Consider the following 20,140-nt stretch of genomic DNA (forward strand, 5'->3'; position numbering starts at 1 on the left):
AGACACAGCTACTGAGGATGAGACAGGTCATTAGAGAATAATTCTGTAAGGGCAGTAGTGTTGTTTTAGGGAGCAAACAGTTGTGGCCCTTGTGTGTGTGTGCGTCTCTGCATGTGTGTGTGGTGGCGACAGCTGTCTCTGGATATGTCCCTCTCCTCAGCCTCAGCTGCTGTCCTGCTCTTCACACAGCTGTTCCCCCCTGCAGCCCGGCCCAAAGACCCCTCATTTATTAGCCTGACTGAGAGAGAGGCTGGGTGTGTGTGTGTGTGTGTGTGTGTGTGTATGACTCACCTGATGATGCCCAGACGGAGGGAACACAGCTCTTACTCTGCTACCCTTTAGGAAACTATCTCACATGTGCAGATACACTCTACCTGACCTTGTTTCCTTACTTTCAGTCTGCTGTGTCTAACTACACTTACTTTCCAGTGCCACCCGGTGTGTTGTTACCGTTAAATACGGCACATATACAGTGAAAAATCACCTTCCTGATTCAAACGACAGGTTCCTTGATATTTAAACTGTATTTAAACAGCTCCCACCTTTTTTAGGATGCTTGTTTTCACATGAAGAACATGTCTGTCTCATGTTCGTGTCCTCAACACGTTCATGCGTCTGCCCCAAACCATTCCCATATCACACTATGAAGTGGTTTTGCACATTCAGCAAGTCGTCAGAGTTTCCTTGCCTTTGTTGTCCTCTCCCTTAAGCCTTTGTATGTTTGTTTTTCTTCTTCTTCTCCTTCTTCTCTCCATCAGCGGAGTGCCTGTTCTTAGACAGCGGTGCGTAATGTGCCATGATGTTATGATTAAGCACAAACGCATCCATCTGTTCCTCAGGATTAATTCTTAAAGTGCAGTATTAGCCGTCTCCTCAGCACAGGCCTGCGCCTCTACTGCTGGCCAATTAGAGCATGCCCCACATGGGGAACAGCGTACACGCTCGTGCTCATTTGTCAAACTGGCCGCCGGTGAGAGAGAGCGCCTTATTAAAACCCAGCTCTCTCCTGCACACGCATGCCCACCACAGCCACTCATTTCCTGCCCCAAAGTCATTTTTAATAGCCACGTTAATGAAAGTCTGCTTCTCTGAGCTTTGAAAGAAAGAAAAGATCCCTCAGATCAGGCCTCAGATGCTTATAGTTTTGGAAGAATGAATGGTTGGAAAGTTTTTAGCTAAACAGTCTGAGTGAGAGAGTGGGGGGTGGGGGGTGGGGTCCTGGTGGCGGTGGTGAACGCAGCTGAAGACTGTTCCCCTCTAAAGAATCGCTGCAGCTGCACGAAAGAGCTAAATATGCTAAATAAGACCACTGCTCAGAACCTAACAAACAGAAAAGCGGGATGAGTCGTCCCTCTGCGTTGCATTACCACCAGTTGAGGCACTGGCGCAGAGGCGATTGCTCTAAGACTGCAAGGGTAGCTCAGCTTCCCCTGATAAAAATAAGTGATCAAATATATACTGTTGTGTGTACATGTCACTGAATAAATATGCACTACAACGCGCTCAACTTTTGTTCAGAATCAGCTTCTTATCACTGGTAAAGACGCGGCTTTCCTCTCAATCATTCCCGCAGCTTCACGGTGCTTTAAACAGCGAATAAGAGATCATTTGGTGTAAAGCTTTGTGGGAGTATTAAATTTTCATTCTATTCTGAGTTCCCACTGTTCTGAATTCTCTTAGTGGCATTTTCTTTGTTAAAAACGACTAGCGACAAATCGAGCTTCTATTCCTGGTGGTTTTTTGTAGCTGCTTGTGTTTGGACACTGACTTCTCTCTTTCTGACTTCTATCGCAGTTTCTGTCCAGCGGGTGCTGCTGAGCCCCTCCACCGTCACAAAGCACTCACAGGCGGACACACTTCACATGGGCCAAGGCCGTTTAAGCAGCCTAGCTCTGCTGGACATTGAGAGGACACTAGTCAAGTCCCTGGAAAAGACGCCTTGTTGGTACGACAGGGTCACAGATCATTTTCTTAAAAAGGAACGGAGGGTAGAATTTACGTATAAATAAACCGACAAATTTTATGATGTAGGCCGAGATCGAGCTTCCCCTCCTTGAAAGACCAGCATCCGCCATGCGTTATGTATATGGATAAATATCAGTCAGAAAAATGTAAATAAACGAGTTATAAGTTGATTTCTTTGTTTTTTATCTGACTTATCAAACCCATAGACATCAGGTATTACGATATTTAATTTCTTCCATGTGGCCCACCCCTGTTTATGACTGCAGAGCTGTAACTAGTCCAGTTCAGCCAGGGCTATGGTGCTCTAATGTAAATAACCTGGGATTTTAGTTTAGGTCAAGATCCATTAGGAATACTTGACCTGTTTCTTTTAGGTACACACACACACACACACACTCTCACTCACACGCACTGTGGCCCTTGTGTGCGATGCACGATTTCCTGTTGCCGCTTGTTTGCCAATTGGAGAGAGAAAGACATAGTTGGAAGTGCAGAGAGAGAAAGTGAGTGAGAGAGGGGAGAGAAAGGACCCCCCCCCCTCCCTCCCTCTTCTTTTTTTGATTTGTGATTAACAGATGTGAATTCCTTTAGAGCGGTGCTGATTTATGAGCAGTCAGAATCAGTACACTTAGACCAAGAACAGACCCCCGTAATTTACATCCTCATTATAGTGCTTTCCAATGGCACTCTCGGAGCGTACAGGCTGCACGATGCAGACAGAGGGCTCTGCTTGATATCACAGTGATACATTATTATTATAAAGGGTTTACCTGCTTTGTGCAGGCGTTTATTTTTAACTGTGAAAATAATCATCTGTATGTTATCAGCCCAAAAATCCCACGTCAACGCCTCCCATCAAGGACCCTTTATTTTTGAATGACGTGGTGTAGACTCTCCACTGCGATGGATATTATTTAATGCGGAGAAACGTATTTCCTCAGACATCTTCGTTGTTTTCGTTGAATGTAGCTCCAGTGCGGTTTTTGCAGAGAGTCATGGATCTGATGTTTTAAAAAGATCGTTTGTGTTCCTTGTGTGTGACCCGAATAACTCGACTTGAAAACCGAGAGCCCTAGTCTCATCCTGTTGGGTCTAGAACTTTCCATATCCTCTGAGCAGTACTGCTGGATTTGAGTCAGGGTCGGTGCTTAAGCCCTTATCATCGTCCTGCATTGTTCTGGGGGCTTTTTTAACCATGACTTCATTAATGAGCGGAAGTAGCGCTCGTCCCTCGGTGCCGGTGTGGGTGTTAGAGCCGGCCTCCAAATCCTCTCATGTTGCAGGATGCGGCCCAGTCTTCGGAAATGATGCATCTGGACCCCGAGAGGAAAACAGCCCACATAGAGAACAAGCTGGAACCCAGCAGGATGGGAAAATGAGCTTTAGGCTTCTTTTGTGAAAAGGCCTGAAGCAGGGGTGTGACTCACAGAAAGTTGAATTTTTATAAAAGGATACAGTCACCTCGATTCTGTTTCATTAAATTACGGCACGTAACGATGGCGTAATACGGTGTTACGCTAATTCAGAGCGGTTTTGAGAAATTCCCTGATCTCACACATGTGACTGGGTACTTGTAAATGTTAACGTAATAACAGCACGATGGTTGGTTACCTTCTTTGTGACCTCACTACAGGTTCCTACAGGATTCCTAGAACCTCTGGTCAATTAGGGAACTTAAAAACAGCTCAAATCAAGTGATTAAAACTTCTCTCGCTCTTTTCTCCCCCCTGTCTAACCAGGTACTAACCAGTGGCCTCGTGCAGCCGGACAGACCCCGTCTTCCCCAAGTTATGAAAACTCTCTCCACTCTCTGGTAAGTCCCCCCCACCCCTCCCCCTTGCTGTGAGCACTTTTTAATGGACCCTGTGTGTGTGAGTGCGTGGCTGCTGGAGGGCAGGGGGCTAGCGTTACACGCACATTCCTGCCTGACAAATGTCGCCGAGCGGAGTTGGGGAGGTTTTGCCGAACAATACTCCATCCCTTGGGGCGTGTCTCCTGCCATCTGTCCGCTCCAAAGCTCACTGGGTAGGGATTGGCTGGGTGTCATTCGGGGAGGTGGGGATTGGTTTGGATGTGGGAGGGGGGTGGGGTACTGGCAGCTGTTGCATTGGAGAATTGCTTCTGGATTCCTGGGCTGACTGGGGAAAAGAGGCTTGACGGGGATCACTTTACACACACACACACACACACACACACACACACACACACATACTCTTACACTCCTGTTTCCCACATCACGCATTCACACCATGGGGTGTGTAGATAAATATTTACACACACCCTTTGAGTGCCACCTGCGGTTGTATTTTGTTGTTCGGACAGCGTGGCTGTGTGGTAAAGGCCCGTTGTTGCCCAGTGTCTGTTTCTGCGTTAGAGAACATACGGAGATAAATAAACAACCGTTTAAGCCTGAACTCGCATAGAAGTGAACTTAACAGTAACACACACAAGGGCCCTGACAGTAACCCGAGTGTTACGCCACTGAACACTGCACACAAGCGTAATTCTCCTAGTGGGAACGCCAGGTTACTCCTTTTGTTTTCATGCATGGGGACGGAGTACAGGAAATGTGCCAGAAAATATAACCCCAAACCCGTGATAGTTGTTCATATTGTTTTCTGACGTCTAGATGAAACAGAAGCCGTGACAATAGTTCCTTGTGACCAAGGCTGTAGACGGCACAGCATGGCACCACTTTTTCTTTCTCATATCACAACCAGCCAACACTCAGGGTCTCGGTACGATAAAAAAAAGAAAAAGCCATCTGCAGCCCCGAGGGTTGTCAGCCATCGCAGGTTTTTAAACAGGAATTTAAAGCTGTTAACCTAGACTGATGTGCTTTGATGTCTTGCCCCCTTCTTCCTGCTTCTCTGTCTCTCTTGCCTTTCTTTCCCCCCCCCTCTGCCTGTTTGTGTTTAACCGTGTCTCACTGCTCTCCCGTTCCTGTCTGACTTTAGAAAAATCGTGTGCATCAGCAGCTGCATGAGCATCTCCAAGATGCCATGTCCTTCTTAAAGGATGTCTGCGAGGTATTCCTGCTCTTTACCTGCCGTCTCCATCCATCCATTTCTTCGCTCCTCCATTCTTTTCTTGGTTTTACTTTCTGTAATCACATGACTTTGAATATAAAGGCTCCGTTTCTCTCAAGCAGTTCAATAGTAGCTCAAATACGTATGGTTCCCTGACACGGGAAGAGCATAAACGCCCGGTTTGAGAGCCGCTGGCCTAAAGAAACCTCCACATTGTATGAAATTTCTCTACTAGTGTGTTTCAGGTTCTGTGCCTTCGCTCTAGGAACCATTTAGGAGCCTTTATATTTAAGAATGGGTAAAAATTAGTAGATGCATTTTCCACCAGAGGTTTCCACACTTTGTTAGGTTTGTCCTGCGGGAGGCCTCATCATGCATGTGGGGGTGTTTTTCATCGAGTCAGAATGGCTTGGCATGTCACATCCTTCAGTTTTGAATTTCTTGAGTTAATTCCTCATTTTGAAGCTTTGCTTATTAAATATACACAGAAATGTTCACCTTCCATCGCCCCGGTGATTTATCTCTTTGTGCATCTTCCTTTCCCTACAGTCTCGGATGGAGGATCGTCTGGACAGACTAGACGATGCGATCCATGTCCTGCGGAACCACGCCGTGGGGTCCACTGCTTCTCTGCCCAGCGACATCCACACCCTGCTGGGTCAAGCACACAACGGGCCAATCGCGGCCCTCGGCTCCAGCTTCCCCTCGTCCGGATTGGTCGCCGGCAGGACGGCATCTATGGTAACAATCGCCTTGTTTTTTTTCGCTCTGGAAAACAATAACTTAATTGTTTCAGAGCGCTCTCTGAAGTTTGTTCTTCTTCATCTTCTTTTTTTAATTTTTTGCCAAGTTCAAAGTCCCCCCCGTCAATCACTAGCAGTTGTTTATACAAAATTGAAGCAAATCAGCTAAATATGTCCGCTTTTGAGTCAGCTGGGGAGGGAAAAAAAAGGGCAAGAGAAGGAAAGGCATGTACTTTTTTTCATTATGCTCCTCCAAATAGGCTAATAAACAAGGCACAGCCACCTGTTTAAAATGAAGCCTCGGCCATGTGCTGAAACGGAACCATTTTCCACAGAGGGCCGTTTAACTTAAACCCACATACTTTCCATATGCGTAATGGCTGGCCCACAGCTACCTCGCTCGCTTTCTTTCTGTCTTCTCGCACTCGGCTCAGTGGGATCGGATGAGAAAAGCAGGCTGCAGTTGAGCTCTGCCCTGGAAGAGAGTGTCTGCTGAGCTGTGGGCCAGTCAGGACCTCGGCCTGTGGGCCGTAGGGCTCGTAACAGCGTGAGCGTAACTGAAACTGGGCTTATGAGCTCGCTCTCTTCCATCTTAGCGCATACGTCCCCCACCCCCCCACCCCCAGAGAAGAGAGACTGGAGCACAGCTGTAGGGGAAGAAACAACAGAGGCAAGTGTTTTCCCATTAATCCCCCTGCGGTAGGAAATAATCCAGGCCATATTTTTTTTTTTACTTTTCCCCATAAAATGTCTACATTCGTCTTGGGAAGGTTAGCATCTTTGATTAATATTCTCATTGAGAAATTCCCCTAAAAAGCAGTTCATTGTATGATGGACCAGTTTAACTTTCAATAAATAAATCACTTATTACATTCATTCATGAAAAGTCTTGCCGTCGTCCACTTCATCAGTGGACAGACTTTTCCTGCCACATGTACCGACATGTGCTGAGGCATTAGTCATTCAATAGCACGAATGCCAAAGTTATTTCCACTTACAGTCACAGTCTACACACTCGCTGGACTTTCTGAAACACTGCGTGTGGGTGTGAAGCTCACAACAAGGAGATCTGATCAGGATGAGGATAAAGTCTTCAGTGTCAGCTGTTTGTTTCAGTAGGGTTCAGTGTTCTTCAAAATAAAACTTAAAAACACATCACTTGTAATAAGAGATATTATTTATTTATTTTTCTTGAAAAACAGAACTGTACACTTTTTATTTTCAGATAATATTGTCATTTTATTAATATTAATACTTGGTTTATGACCAGTTTAGTGATAGATACACAGAGAGAGCCCAGGGCGATGTCTGTATTTTCTTTATAAACTTAGATTGGTAATAAACTGGATTAGAAACAAACTTTGTAGCCATTTTGTAAGAAGCGCTACAGCTCACATTGTACAAAACAACAGTGTAGACTTCACACTTGAATTAGACATCAACAGTCATAGCCTGTTACCCTCCACAACGACACAGTGACCCATGTAAATTCTAGACGGGACACCCATTTCTTGGCGATGTATAAAAAGTGTGTGTGTTTGTAACAGAGGCAGAGTGTTAGGGGGGTGCCCTGTGGCTTGGTGACAGTGCTGTGTTTGTGTGAGGACACTGTTTATGTCTCTGTGAGAAACAGTCTGTGTGGAGGCCGTCTGTAAACCACTGTGTTTCACACACACCAACAAAACTCGCTCTTTAACACAGCACCCTGATTCAGCACGTCTTTCTCTCTCTCTCTCTCTCTCTCTCTCTCTCTCTCATTCTTCTATTTCTTAACAACTCAGGAAATCTAATGCCTCAGACCAGTGTGTGTGTGTGTGTGTGTGTGACTGCAGCCTTCAGCTGTATGGTAATCGAGCCCGTTGAAGAAAATGGCCGCCTTCTTCGGGTGGCACCCCTCATGCTCCTCCTCCAGCTCAGACAAAGAGTTGTTTGGACACCTGTTGAGAGCAGTGCTGAGATTAGTGAGCGGCGGTGGGGGGGAGGCAGGGGTTAACAGAGGCCAACAGTGACTTAGGATCACATTCCTAAAGGAAAAGAGGGGAAAACACACTTCCCCTCCCTCTTTCCCTCCCTCCCTCTCGTTCTTTCACGCTGTGTCTAGATTTAGCCCTGAACATTATGGAATAAATGAGTGTTTCAACTACACTGCGGTGTGTTAGGATCAGTTTTTTTGTGGTATTTACTCAAAGAGGTAATCCTTTATAACACACTTGTTTATTCTCTTAGATTATAATGACAATATAATTCTTATTACTCCTACTTTTCTTATTATATCTGCACTATTTTTTTTATCAAAAAAATATTTGAAGTAATTGTAACTGGGTGATTCCTGTAGTAATTTCTAGATAACAGCACATAAACTTCATAGAAGGTGTGTATGTTTTACAACTAATGTTGTACATTCAGACATGTTGGCGTCCCAAAATTCAGTACCTATATAAATTATTAATTCTTTCATTCATTCATTATCTGTAAGCGTTTATCCAGTTCAGGGTCGCGGTGGGTCCAGAGCCTACCTGGAATCATTGGGCGCAAGGCAGGAACACACCCTGGAGAGGGCGCCAGTCCTTCACAGGGCAACACACACACACACACACACACACACACACACCTACGGACACTTTTCTGAGTCGCCAATCCACCTACCAACGTGTGTTTTTTGTACTGTGGGAGGAAACCAGAGCACCCGGAGGAAACCCACGCAGACACAGGGAGAACACACCACACTCCTCACAGACAGTCACCCGGAGGAAACCCACGCAGACACAGGGAGAACACACCACACTCCTCACAGACGGTCACCTGGAGGAAACCCACGCAGACACAGGGAGAACACACCACACTCCTCACAGACAGTCACCCGGAGGAAACCCACGCAGACACAGGGAGAACACACCACACTCCTCACAGACAGTCACCCGGAGGAAACCCACGCAGACACAGGGAGAACACACCACACTCCTCACAGACAGTCACCCGGAGGAAACCCACGCAGACACAGGGAGAACACACCACACTCCTCACAGACAGTCACCCGGAGGAAACCCACGCAGACACAGGGAGAACACACCACACTCCTCACAGACAGTCACCCGGAGGAAACCCACGCAGACACAGGGAGAACACACCACACTCCTCACAGACAGTCACCCGGAGGAAACCCACGCAGAAACAGGGAGAACACACCACACTCCTCACAGACAGTCACCCGGAGGAAACCCACACAGACACAGGGAGAACACACCACACTCCTCACAGACAGTCACCCAGAAGAAACCCACGCAGACACAGGGAGAACACACCACACTCCTCACAGACAGTCACCCGGAGGAAACCCACGCAGACACAGGGAGAACACACCACACTCCTCACAGACAGTCACCCGGAGGAAACCCACGCAGACACAGGGAGAACACACCACACTCCTCACAGACAGTCACCCGGAGGAAACCCACGCAGACACAGGGAGAACACATCACACTCCTCACAGACAGTCACTTGGAGCGGGACTCGAACCCACAACCTCCAGGTCCCTGGAGTTGTGTGCCGCCCCTATATAAATTAGAATAAAACTAAACAGCCCTCCCCACCTTTAAACACTAGGTTTAAATTGTTCATCCAGTAACGTTTGAGATGAAAGTTATTAATATCCACTGTGTAAAATAAATAACCGTGCAAAAAACAATAGAAGTGAATCGTGCTGACACTTGAGATTTGATAATGCACTCAATCAACTGCATAAAGAATAAACAAGAATCATTTTTGTCAAGTAAAAGATTTAAACTCTGTACCAAATAATGCTGAAACCTGTCATGTTTTGTTTCACTAAAATGGGTTTCAGATGTCTGAGTTTGGTTGTGAAATAACAATGATTTGTTTCCAAGTGCGCACGGTTCATCAGTGTTCAGCCGGATTAGAGCGCTGCCCCACTTTCCACAATCTACTTTTAATTCTGTTGCCTTAGATGGGGTTTCTCTACATTTGCCTCATGTTAAAGTCAGCTTCTGATCAAGAGTTAGTCACAATCAGCAAGATTTCTTTCTTTACATGAGCTGTTGAGAGCTTCTGCATGTCGTTATAAGCATGTGCTTGAAGATTACATGAAAAATACATGTTTGAGGATCAAAAAAGGGGCTTATTTCCATTGTGGTCCTCTGAAAGATGTCAAAATGACAGTTAGTAAAAGTCCGGCGGCTGCAGAGGTGGCTCTTTGTACTGTGAGGATCTCTCAGTTCTTCAGAGACGAGGTCAGGTATACAGTAGGAACAGAGAGAGCCTTTCAGGCTTTGAAGTGAAGGCTCGGACGCTGTGAATCGCTCTTTGGTTTTAATGTAAATGGGTTTTGTTCTGTGGCCGCTGATCAGATCAGCGTGATCAGAGAGGCTCTTGATGTAGGAGTTCTGTTCTATGGCTGGTGTTCTCACGCCGATGTGTTGTGACAGGGTCCTGCTCATCGTGAAGAAACAGTGAGTCTGAACTCCAACCACACAGCACTGCAAAACAGCGGCACTCCAGCCTCCGGCAACGAGCTCAACCACCAGGCCGACACCTTCAGAGGTGCTCCTCTCACTTGTGATCTTTAATCTAATGCTGTGGTTTCAGCCAAAACCAAGAAATTTAGGTGTAGTGCTAGATATTGTACATGTGTTTACTGATATAAGCTGTGATTATATGTGTGTTATAGCAGTGTTCAAACGTTTGAAATATTAAAAATACTAATACTAATTTGTACAGTGCAGATTTAAACACTAACCTAGAAAGTGGATGGCGTTTTAAGGTATTTAAAGGTTTGAGACAACCATGAATAGCTGGCTCAAATTTTTATGGCACACAGGGCTTGCTGGTGCACTGGTGAGTCAGGTGGCCTCTTCTCTGGAGCTTAAGATGGAAAATCAGGACAAAGATGACATGCACGACAACCACTCCTCTGAGGGCCTCAAATCAGACGACGAGAGTGAAAAAAGGGACGTCAAAACGCCCAGAGGGGGCACTCGAACAAGGTATGTCCCTTTTTAAAAAGGAGATTCCCGATCCGTCCCCTCCAGGGTGTATTCCCGCCTTGCGCCCAATGATTCCAGGTAGGCTCTGGACCCACCGCGACTCTGAACTGGATAAGGGTTACAGACAATGGATGGATGGATGGATGGATTCCCGATCCTAAAGCTGCCCTAGAGCTTCTTAGAGATTTTATAAATGAAGGCCTGCTGGGTTCAATTAAAGGTTGTGTTTAAAACTTGGAAATGTATTGAGGAGGAAAAGGCAGCTGTCTTTTATATCGAGTGAACATTTCGTTATGATTTGAACTGTCGAAATGGTCCAAAATAGCGTCGTTCCTTTCCTTGTGTTAGCGCATGCTTCCATTACTTACAAACAAACAGACTGTTATTAGTTTACATTGTTATTTGATTGTAGCGTGTGTTCCTTTTGCCCTCCACAGCAGCATAAACGAAGACGAGGATCTGAACCCGGAGCAGAAGGCAGAGCGAGAGCGGGAAAGGAGAATGGCCAACAATGCGCGAGAACGCCTGCGAGTTCGAGACATCAACGAGGCGTTTAAAGAGCTGGGGCGCATGTGTCAGCTGCACCTGAAGAGTGAGAAACCCCAGACCAAACTCCTCATCCTCCACCAGGCCGTCGCAGTCATCCTCAGCTTGGAGCAGCAAGTCAGAGGTCAGACCCTCTTCACTCTGCTAAAACTCTGTGTTGTGTTTTTGTGTTTTTGACTGCTGTGTTTGAGAAGGTATTTAAACTCACTCGGTTATTTAAAGAACGGCACAACTCAACTTTTTCTCATTTTCTCAGAGAGGAATCTGAACCCCAAAGCAGCCTGCCTTAAACGGAGGGAGGAGGAGAAGGTGTCTGGGGTTTCTGGGGAACCCCAGCAGACTCACCCCTCCGTTCACCCCGGCCTCACCGACACATCCAACCCCATGGGCCATCTGTGAACGCTCTACAGGTGATAATAGATAAGAGTAATAGTAGATCATATCAATACAGAGAGCTTACTGAAAGCCCCTCTTTTTATATACAGATCCTGTGCAGTAAATTCAGACTAATTCCTGTCCTGGCAGATAGACTACAGTAAAATGTTCTATACAAATGTATAGTGTCTATTTATTGTGAGCAAAAGATTGTCTTGTAAAACTGCTGTTGACTTGGCTGCAGTTTACACAGTTATTGTACAACCCCCTCATCACCATCACCATCATCATCACGGTGTAATTGAATATTACAGATACAGTGAGGGGATGTGTAAAAGTAGTTAACATTTTATTACAACTTCCATATTGAGTCAATCTTTAAAGCTACATATGGGCTCCACACTACACTACGAGCAGTAAAAAAGTGAAGGGCAAGTTAAAAAAAAAGGAAAGGCTCTGTTGATTGGCTGTCAGATGATCTCCTTCCTTCTAAGCGCTCACTTGATGTTTTTATTTGAACTTCCAGATCAAAGTGATGCCGAGGGAGTCTGTAAGATAGCGTCGGTGACCTTGCTTTCCAAGGGCAGACAGGACTCGCAGCTTGTGACACAAATTTGAAGAGACAGAGACCACTCGAAGCGAAATTCCACAGTCAGGCAATCCTGAGCTCCAAGAAAACTGGCAAGCGCCAAACTTCCTCAGAAGACACCCGACATTGTTCAGCAAATTTCTGCCCAAGAGAAACACACAAACAAAAAGCCCTTCAGCACAAATCACTGTCTGCAAGCAGTGTGTCACATCTGTACAATCAGAGACTGTCGCGCTCCCTCCACGTGGAAGTCGCCTTGTGCCTAAACTGAATTGACGAATGCATTGTAACAGCGATTGTTTTTGGTTTTTATTTTGTTTGTTTCTTTTTATTTCTATTTATTATGTTACTGAGCTATAAAGTCTATGTTTAAAGGGAAAGTTATGACATTGCTTTGACAAGCCGGTGGTATTTCAGTAGATCTTCAGTTTGCCAGGGTCTGAGTTCAGGAGCGTAGCCGTCCGTCAGACGCCAAACTCGGCTACGCACGGCTACATCCGCTCCATCCCATTTACGCCGTTATTTCCCCCTCGCTCAGACGTTCTGAAACTATCTGTGGCGATCAAAAGAGATCAGTCTTGAAGCCCTGCCCCCTTTATGTCTAGAAAAGTAAAAGGTAAGTAAAGAAATAATATATTATTCATATTTATGTTAGATTCATTCCACGAAAAAAACAGCATGACGAACCAAAACTACCTAAATGACGAGTGTTGTCCAGCGTCGTCGAGACTCCAGGCCACAGACGGAGCGCTAGATTAGTTTGGAAAAGGGCCGAAAACGGCAAACTCTAGCTTTACTGAAAGTTCAGAGGTCACCTGCAGGCTGCCATGTGTATAGTCATTAGCGAAGCAGTTCGGATCCGGAGAGCAGACCAGTTACTAAACCCTAGCATTCCTCGCATACTTCATAGTGTCTTAACCGAAGGAAGAGGGGCGCGTCGTCTTGTCCTTTTAATTCCTTTGCCATAATAGTGTTAATGTGGAAAGAAAAAATGGCATGTTTCCATGTACTTTTATTTTGTGTGTTTTCTGGTGTTACATTATTTCTGGTCTCTGCCAAAGCAGTGGTCAGGCTTTTGTTTGTTTGTTTGTTTGTTTTTCTTTTTTTTTCCTTTTATTTAATTTTTTTGAGTTGTCTGCCCCAGGGACCCTCTTTCTATTGCTTTAGCTTAAAGCTATTTAGCTTTGTCTGAGAGAGAGAGAGAGAGAGAGAGAGAGAGATATTCAAAACGATGACCACAACATCACCTGGCCTGAATCGAGTTTTGCTTTATTTTCTTTCTGTCAAAAATCCATTCACATTAAAAAAAGAGGAAAAAAAGGACAAAATGCAAAAAAAAAAAAAAAAAAAAAAAAAGTTAAAGAACATTACTCTAGGTAAACCACGTTATATGTTTATTTGTAATTGCATACAAAGGATCTCTAGGCTTCATAGTAAAGCGTATAATGTCGTGTGAAAATAGAAGAAAGATATTCTAAGTTACTTAGGATGGCTTCGTCTCTCTTTCCCCCAAAGCATTGAAGTACTTGAGGACAGTGATGAGCAGAGTGAGAGTGCAATGTCTGTCAAACGAGAAAAGAAAGAAAGCTCTATGAATTCAAAGGCTTCGACAAAAAAGAAATCCACGGCACTCTTCAGAACACAGGAGCAACAAAGGATTCACTACACTTCCCCACTTTCGGTGTCTGCAGTTTCACAGGATCATGTTTGTTGATGGTGTGAAAACATCTTTTTAAAAGTTTGAAAGGACCTCCACGTAATGTAAAGGTTTTTGGTGGACAGTAAAATAAAGTTTTTTTTAAAACAATGATGTGAGAATGTTGAAGAACAGTTCGAAAAACAGGTGAAAAAACTTTATGTGAAGGTTTAAGGAACCAACAGTGGGCGTTTTCTGTCTTTGTCAATAGTGTTGTGACCCTCTGTATTATGTGACGGTCCTTTAAAATTTTGAAGGTTTTCTGACATCATTTTAATTTTCAGACCTGTGCTTTTTAGGAAACCAACTGTAGTTTTTTCAAAGAACTCTTTCTGGCCACTTTTAAGAATGTAGACAAAATGAACAAACACCTGACGTTTTTTTTGTTTTTATTTGTTTCTTTGTTTCCAATCACAATTCTCCATCTTCATTACTTTCCTCTATTTCTTCCACTGTTTTTTAAAAACGGTCTGTGGTCTTAATCCTCCCTTTTAGCTCGTTTTCGTCCCGTCTGTTGTCTTCCACACATTCTCACCCTCTGGAAACAACACTGCCACATGGGAACGACATTCTAAAGAACAAAAAAAAAAAACACACACAAACAGACGACTTCTAGTTTCTGTCAATTCTCTCTTTCTCTTTATTCCTTTCTTTTCTTTGTGGAAAATCTCTCCCTTTACAAACTCCTTGTGATCTCCACTAGTCTTTGTGGCCTTGTCATACACTTCAGTATTCACGAGCTTGTGTTGTTGCTGGCTGAATTTGATCGAGGTTGTGTCATCTCTTTGTTCTGTTTTTTCATTTTCTGCTTTATTTTTCCTTTGCTCCTCTGTTGGATATGTTAGTCTTTGCCGTATGCCCTGATGCTTTCCCTCATAAGAAGAAGAAGAAGAAATAGTACTATATGAAAAGGATAAAAAAAAAAAAACATTTGGCTTATTTTTCACTGTAGTTAGCCTTTTATACAATAATATTGTAAGAACATTTCTTGAATTCTAAATATTACTCTTTCTAGATTTTTGAAATCAAAAAGTTTTGAGTAAAAAGTTTCTTACTTTATTTTACTATATTAGATAGTAAAAAAAAATGTACGGTTATTTACCATAACCTGTCCATTATTATAAAAAAAAACGTATAGCATCTTAAGAACATTTACGTAGGATTGTAGCTCGAGGTGTAGTGAGTATGGGATCTCGTACGAGCTCGATGTTCTATAGGATGTGTTCTCCTTCGCTCTTTTTAGTCTGCATTGTTGGTTGAATAAAAGAGATTTGAGATTTGTACCCCTGTCCAAATCCAAGGTATTGTCGATGCACATCAGAAATAAAAAGAAAAACCAGCAGCGAGAAGTCAAACTCTTTTTTTTTCTGTCTCTGTAACAGAAAACACAATATGTATATAACATTTATGTAGCAATAAATGTGCCATCTTTTTTTAACGAGATTGTACGTGCGTTTATTTCTTCCATTGTCCTTTTGCTTCTCCACCTCTCTCCTTTATGTCACTGCAGTGCTTTGATTTGTCGTTCATTGAGCTCCTGTTCCCCCCGCACAAAATGTATTCCAGTGAATGGGCTTCTCGCGTCTACGATCCTGCCACAGCTCCTCTTTAGAAGACTTTTCTACAGTGGATTTAGGCCAAATGAAGAACTCTGTGCAAGAGTGTGTTTTATACTATGTAACTCGTTTTTTTTTGAAGGCATATCAGTGGACCATTGTAGTCTGTATCAAAAAAAAAGAAGTACTATGGAACATATGTTTCTATTTTTAATAAAGTGTGATAGCAGTACGCTGGTATCTAGTCCATTGTTTTGAATTGTCTGTCTCTCGCCTTAAGAGCTTATGCTTCTGTGTTATTTATGTTGTTTGGTGGAGGTCCATGAATTTAAAAACCCCAGCAGCACTGCTGTGTCTGATCCACTCGTGTCAGCCGTCATGTGGGGGTCCTGACCGTTAATGAACAGGGTGAAAGGAGGTGGGGGGGGGGTATGCAGAGCAACAAATGGGCATCAGTCTGTAACTGTAGAACAATAAAGTGGGGCCGAAAGGATTGACAAGATCAAGGCTTTAGCATTAGTGTTTTTGTCTGATCCATTTGTGTGGAATTACATTAAGACTCAAAGTGATTAAATTCTACAGGAACCATTTTTAAAGCAATGCATTTCCTCTTGTCTTTTTTTTTAAAACTAACTCCTATGGAGCAGTTAAAGTTGTGTCTCATGATGAGCAGCCACTAGCAGGTCTTTCTCTCTTTTTTCCTTCTCCTCTTCAGCTCATTTTGAGTGTTTGTGTGGTGACATCAGTCCTGGCTGTCCAATTAAAGACTGAAGTGAAGCCCAGAGCTCATCTCATGGGTCCCGCACATCTGCCTCACATTATCCTCCTGTTCATGTGTTCGTTCGGTTCCTCCATGGGATGCGTCCCACACTCGCAGCTTCCATCACACGCTCTCAGAGCCAGTCTCCGCACAGAGACCTGGAGTAACGGAGACGTGTCATAAATATTAGCCACAAACATTCATCGTATTACTATAGACCTGATGGAATAATAAGGTTTTATAGCTATTTCTAAGATGAGATGTTTGTGGATACAGCAGTCCACACAGGTGCCTGTTATGTATCATAATTAAAATTATATACTTAATGTTCTCCTTCAGTCCCAGTCACACAGCTCCAGGGACCTGAAGGTTGTGGGTTTGAGGAGTGTGGTGTGTGTTCTCCCTGTGTCTGCGTGGGTTTCCTCCGGGTGACTGTCTGTGAGGAGTGTGGTGTGTTCTCCCTGTGTCTGCGTGGGTTTCCTCCGGGTGACTGTCTGTGAGGAGTGTGGTGTGTTCTCCCTGTGTCTGCATGGGTTTCCTCCGGGTGACTGTCTGTGAGGAGTGTGGTGTGTTCTCCCTGTGTCTGCGTGGGTTTCCTCCGGGTGACTGTCTGTGAGGAGTGTGGTGTGTTCTCCCTGTGTCCGCGTGGGTTTCCTCCGGGTGCTCCGGTTTCCTCCCACAGTCCAAAAACACACATTGGTAGGTGGATTGGCGACTCAAAAGTGTCCGTAGGTGTGAGTGTGTGAGTGAATGTGTGTGTGTGTGTTGCCCTGTGAAGGACTGGGGCCCCCTCCAGGGTATATTCCCGCATTGCACCCAATGATTCCAGGTAGGCTCTGGACCCACCGCGACCCTGAACTGGATAAGGGTTACAGACAATGAATGAATGAATTGTGCTCCTCCAAACATGAAGAACTGCAGCAGTTTGTGGTGTAAGTGGTGAAAACTGGTTGTGGCTTTTGCTCTCCCAGCTTGGTAGCGTCATGTCATCATGGAGGTCCAAGCTAATGGCAAGAAATATATGTGTCTATCCAGGTATGGCACATGTCAACAGTTTTAGACTAGATTTCTTGTAACACAGCCTCACAGGGGCATGTGTATGTCCTGAAAAGGGTATGGGTTTGACTCAGGGAGCTTCGCTCACTGCTGTGTGCTCAGAGGCCAATTCAGTAAAAGTTTGGAAGCCTCCGAGTCCTGTTATAAACCCACACACACACACACACACACACACACCACACCTCATTTGGCCTCGAGGCATCTCTGAGTGGGTGGGAGTGCTTTGTCCCATTTCCTCTCCGAGTTGTGTGGGAGTGAGTTTGAGTGACTGATTGCAAGTCTGTGTCTGTGTGTGTGTGTGTGTGTGTGTTCCTTCCTGACTTTATCATGCCCTGGAGTGTTTACTTGCGGTCACTTAGAAAAACAGGCATGTTTCGTGTGAGCGGGAGACCACCGGGTTCGAGGTTGATTTGCTCCTCTCATGTTTGCCTCATGTCACTTTGCCTGGTGTTTGCTGGAGTCCACTCAAAAGCTGCCATGCTTAGACAGCAGAACCTCTCCGGTCAGTCTGCTGGACGCTGCTGATTATTTCTGTTGGCTGCACACACCAGGCCCTCAGTCTACATCTGTGTACTTTAGAAAATAACGATTTGCTTTTGAAATATACGCTTAGAGCAGATTCCTACAGAGGGGAACTGGTGCTGGAGAAGAGGGTGCTCTGCAGCAGTGGTCCCTGTGTGAGAATATGAATAAATACATAGAAACCTGTGAATTTTCCTGTCCCCCAGAGACGAGATGTTTCGGTGGTCTATCGGGTCTTGAAACCATTTAAGGGGTGCCTTTTTACATTATTTTTTTCTACGTATTTTCAGGTTCGGAAACCCCCCGTTTTACTTTCACTTACTTTCTTTTGACTTTCCCTTTTCTTATGAATCTAATGTCTATTTTGACTGGAAGTTAAAACCCCTATAAACTCATCTCTGCTGAGAACTTCTGATGTAGTAGCTGTTCCCAAGAACTTGAAATCCCCTATTGCCTTTCAAGTGTAACTGTGGGGTAGACTAAACTACCCTTACAACTTAATTTGGTACGCACGGATGAATAAATATGGCATTAATCCCTATATCCACCCACCCCTCCAACACTTGCGTGCAGCTTGACAGCTCTGCCCCACACATTTATGGGATTGGTTCAAGTTTGTGACATCAGAAACCCTGGCTGTCTGAACCCGAGTTCCTGAGACTGCACAGCCATAGCGTAGACTGCTTATTTTACTCTCAATACGTCTGCTAGCGCACAAACAACACCACGCAGACATGTTAAAACAATGAACCAGCTGATTTTCACTGCACTGGGTTTATAAATATATTAATGGTGTTCCTGAATGTTGCAAAACACCACAAGTTTCCACACAGATACATGCCACATGTTGTAATTGTTTGGAGACAGCTAGGCCTAGCAGTACTCATTAGTCTCAAACAGTTGGTCATCCTTGAGCTACACCATGAAACAAACTCTTGCTAAGTCTGCACAGACCCGCAAAGCTAAGAAGGAGTTGTGTGTATGTGCTGCCAGTTAATGGGGTTCGCCTTCCTCAGACATTTCCTCTCTCCGATGGACACACACTGCCCTCTGCTGGACACACCCTGTGTACATGTGTCCATGTTGGGAGCCATGAACAGAGCCTCACTTGACCCTGCACTAGAATTCATATACAAACCGAGGTGCTGCACACTCCGGGGTCCACACACACACACACACAGCTATATTCTGAGATACCAAATTATTAGAAACACCTGCCTGTAGCCCAGCTAATACAGGACAGTTACCGGACACTCTACCCCATTTAAAGAGACCACTCTTTGGACCGGTGCCTACTGCAGTAGATCATTTTATTCACTTCACCATCCGTTGCTTTAATCTTGTGTCTGAGCAGAGTGTATGGTATTTCTAATAAACTAGCAGCTCACTGCAGAATCACTGCTAAAACAAATAAACAGTACAGCTGTGTCTCTGCGCAGTGTTTGAAGCTCAGGGTTTGTGCTGCTTTCATGTTGTGCAAGGCCTTGGACCTCAGCTGTGACCATGAGGAGGTTGGACACTTGGCTCCGGACTGAAAGCAGAAGAAAGAAGTGTATTTCATCTCAAGGCTAGTTGCAGGAGTTTTTAAATCGTGTTATTCTCGTGACAGATTGCATCTAGTCGTTACATCCAGTGATCCTGGGCAGCCTCCAGACCCTGAACAGGGGGTGAATGAATGACCTTCATCTTTAATTTCAGTCGCTCCTCGTACCTTCGTCTGTAAACATGTGTAGATTAAATAGTTGGGCGACACGGTGGCGCAGCAGGTAGGTATGTGAGGAGTGTGGTGTGTTCTCCCTGTGTCTGCGTGGGTTTCCTCCGGGTGACTGTCTGTGAGGAGTGTGGTGTGTTCTCCCTGTGTCTGCGTGGGTTTCCTCCGGGTGACTGTCTGTGAGGAGTGTGGTGTGTTCTCCCTGTGTCTGCATGGGTTTCCTCCGGGTGACTGTCTGTGAGGAGGTGTGGTGTGTTCGCCCTGTGTCTGCGTGGGTTTCCTCCGGGTGACTGTCTGTGAGGAGTGTGGTGTGTTCTCCCTGTGTCTGCGTGGGTTTCCTCCGGGTGACTGTCTGTGAGGAGTGTGGTGTGTTCTCCCTGTGTCTGCGTGGGTTTCCTCCGGGTGACTGTCTGTGAGGAGTGTGGTGTGTTCTCCCTGTGTCTGCTTGGGTTTCCTCCGGGTGACTGTCTGTGAGGAGTGTGGTGTGTTCTCCCTGTGTCTGCATGGGTTTCCTCCGGGTGACTGTCTGTGAGGAGGTGTGGTGTGTTCGCCCTGTGTCTGCGTGGGTTTCCTCCGGGTGACTGTCTGTGAG

At 45.0% G+C, this 20,140-nt stretch overlaps 1 protein-coding gene across 4 annotated transcripts in view; it reads left to right on the top strand.

The window, feature by feature from the left end:
• Nucleotides 1–15,681, top strand: part of LOC136677472 (transcription factor 12-like) — a 148,143-nt gene extending 132,462 nt beyond the window's left edge. For 2 of the 4 annotated variants that reach the window (XM_066655022.1, XM_066655024.1), the window contains 8 exons: nt 3,705–3,778; nt 4,923–4,994; nt 5,544–5,735; nt 10,180–10,294; nt 10,572–10,737; nt 11,175–11,407; nt 11,540–11,693; nt 12,185–15,681. In XM_066655022.1, coding sequence (XP_066511119.1) covers nt 3,705–3,778; nt 4,923–4,994; nt 5,544–5,735; nt 10,180–10,294; nt 10,572–10,737; nt 11,175–11,407; nt 11,540–11,682 — 995 coding nt within the window. In that variant the 3' untranslated portion in view covers nt 11,683–11,693; nt 12,185–15,681. The remainder of the gene's footprint in view (nt 1–3,704; nt 3,779–4,922; nt 4,995–5,543; nt 5,736–10,179; nt 10,295–10,571; nt 10,738–11,174; nt 11,408–11,539; nt 11,694–12,184) is intronic. The other 2 variants (XM_066655023.1, XM_066655025.1) reach the window with 1 other exon arrangement.
• Nucleotides 15,682–20,140: the final 4,459 nt, after the last annotated feature.

This window comes from Hoplias malabaricus, chromosome X2 (assembly GCF_029633855.1).
Source record: "Hoplias malabaricus isolate fHopMal1 chromosome X2, fHopMal1.hap1, whole genome shotgun sequence".
NCBI classification, from domain to species: Eukaryota; Metazoa; Chordata; class Actinopteri; order Characiformes; family Erythrinidae; genus Hoplias; species Hoplias malabaricus.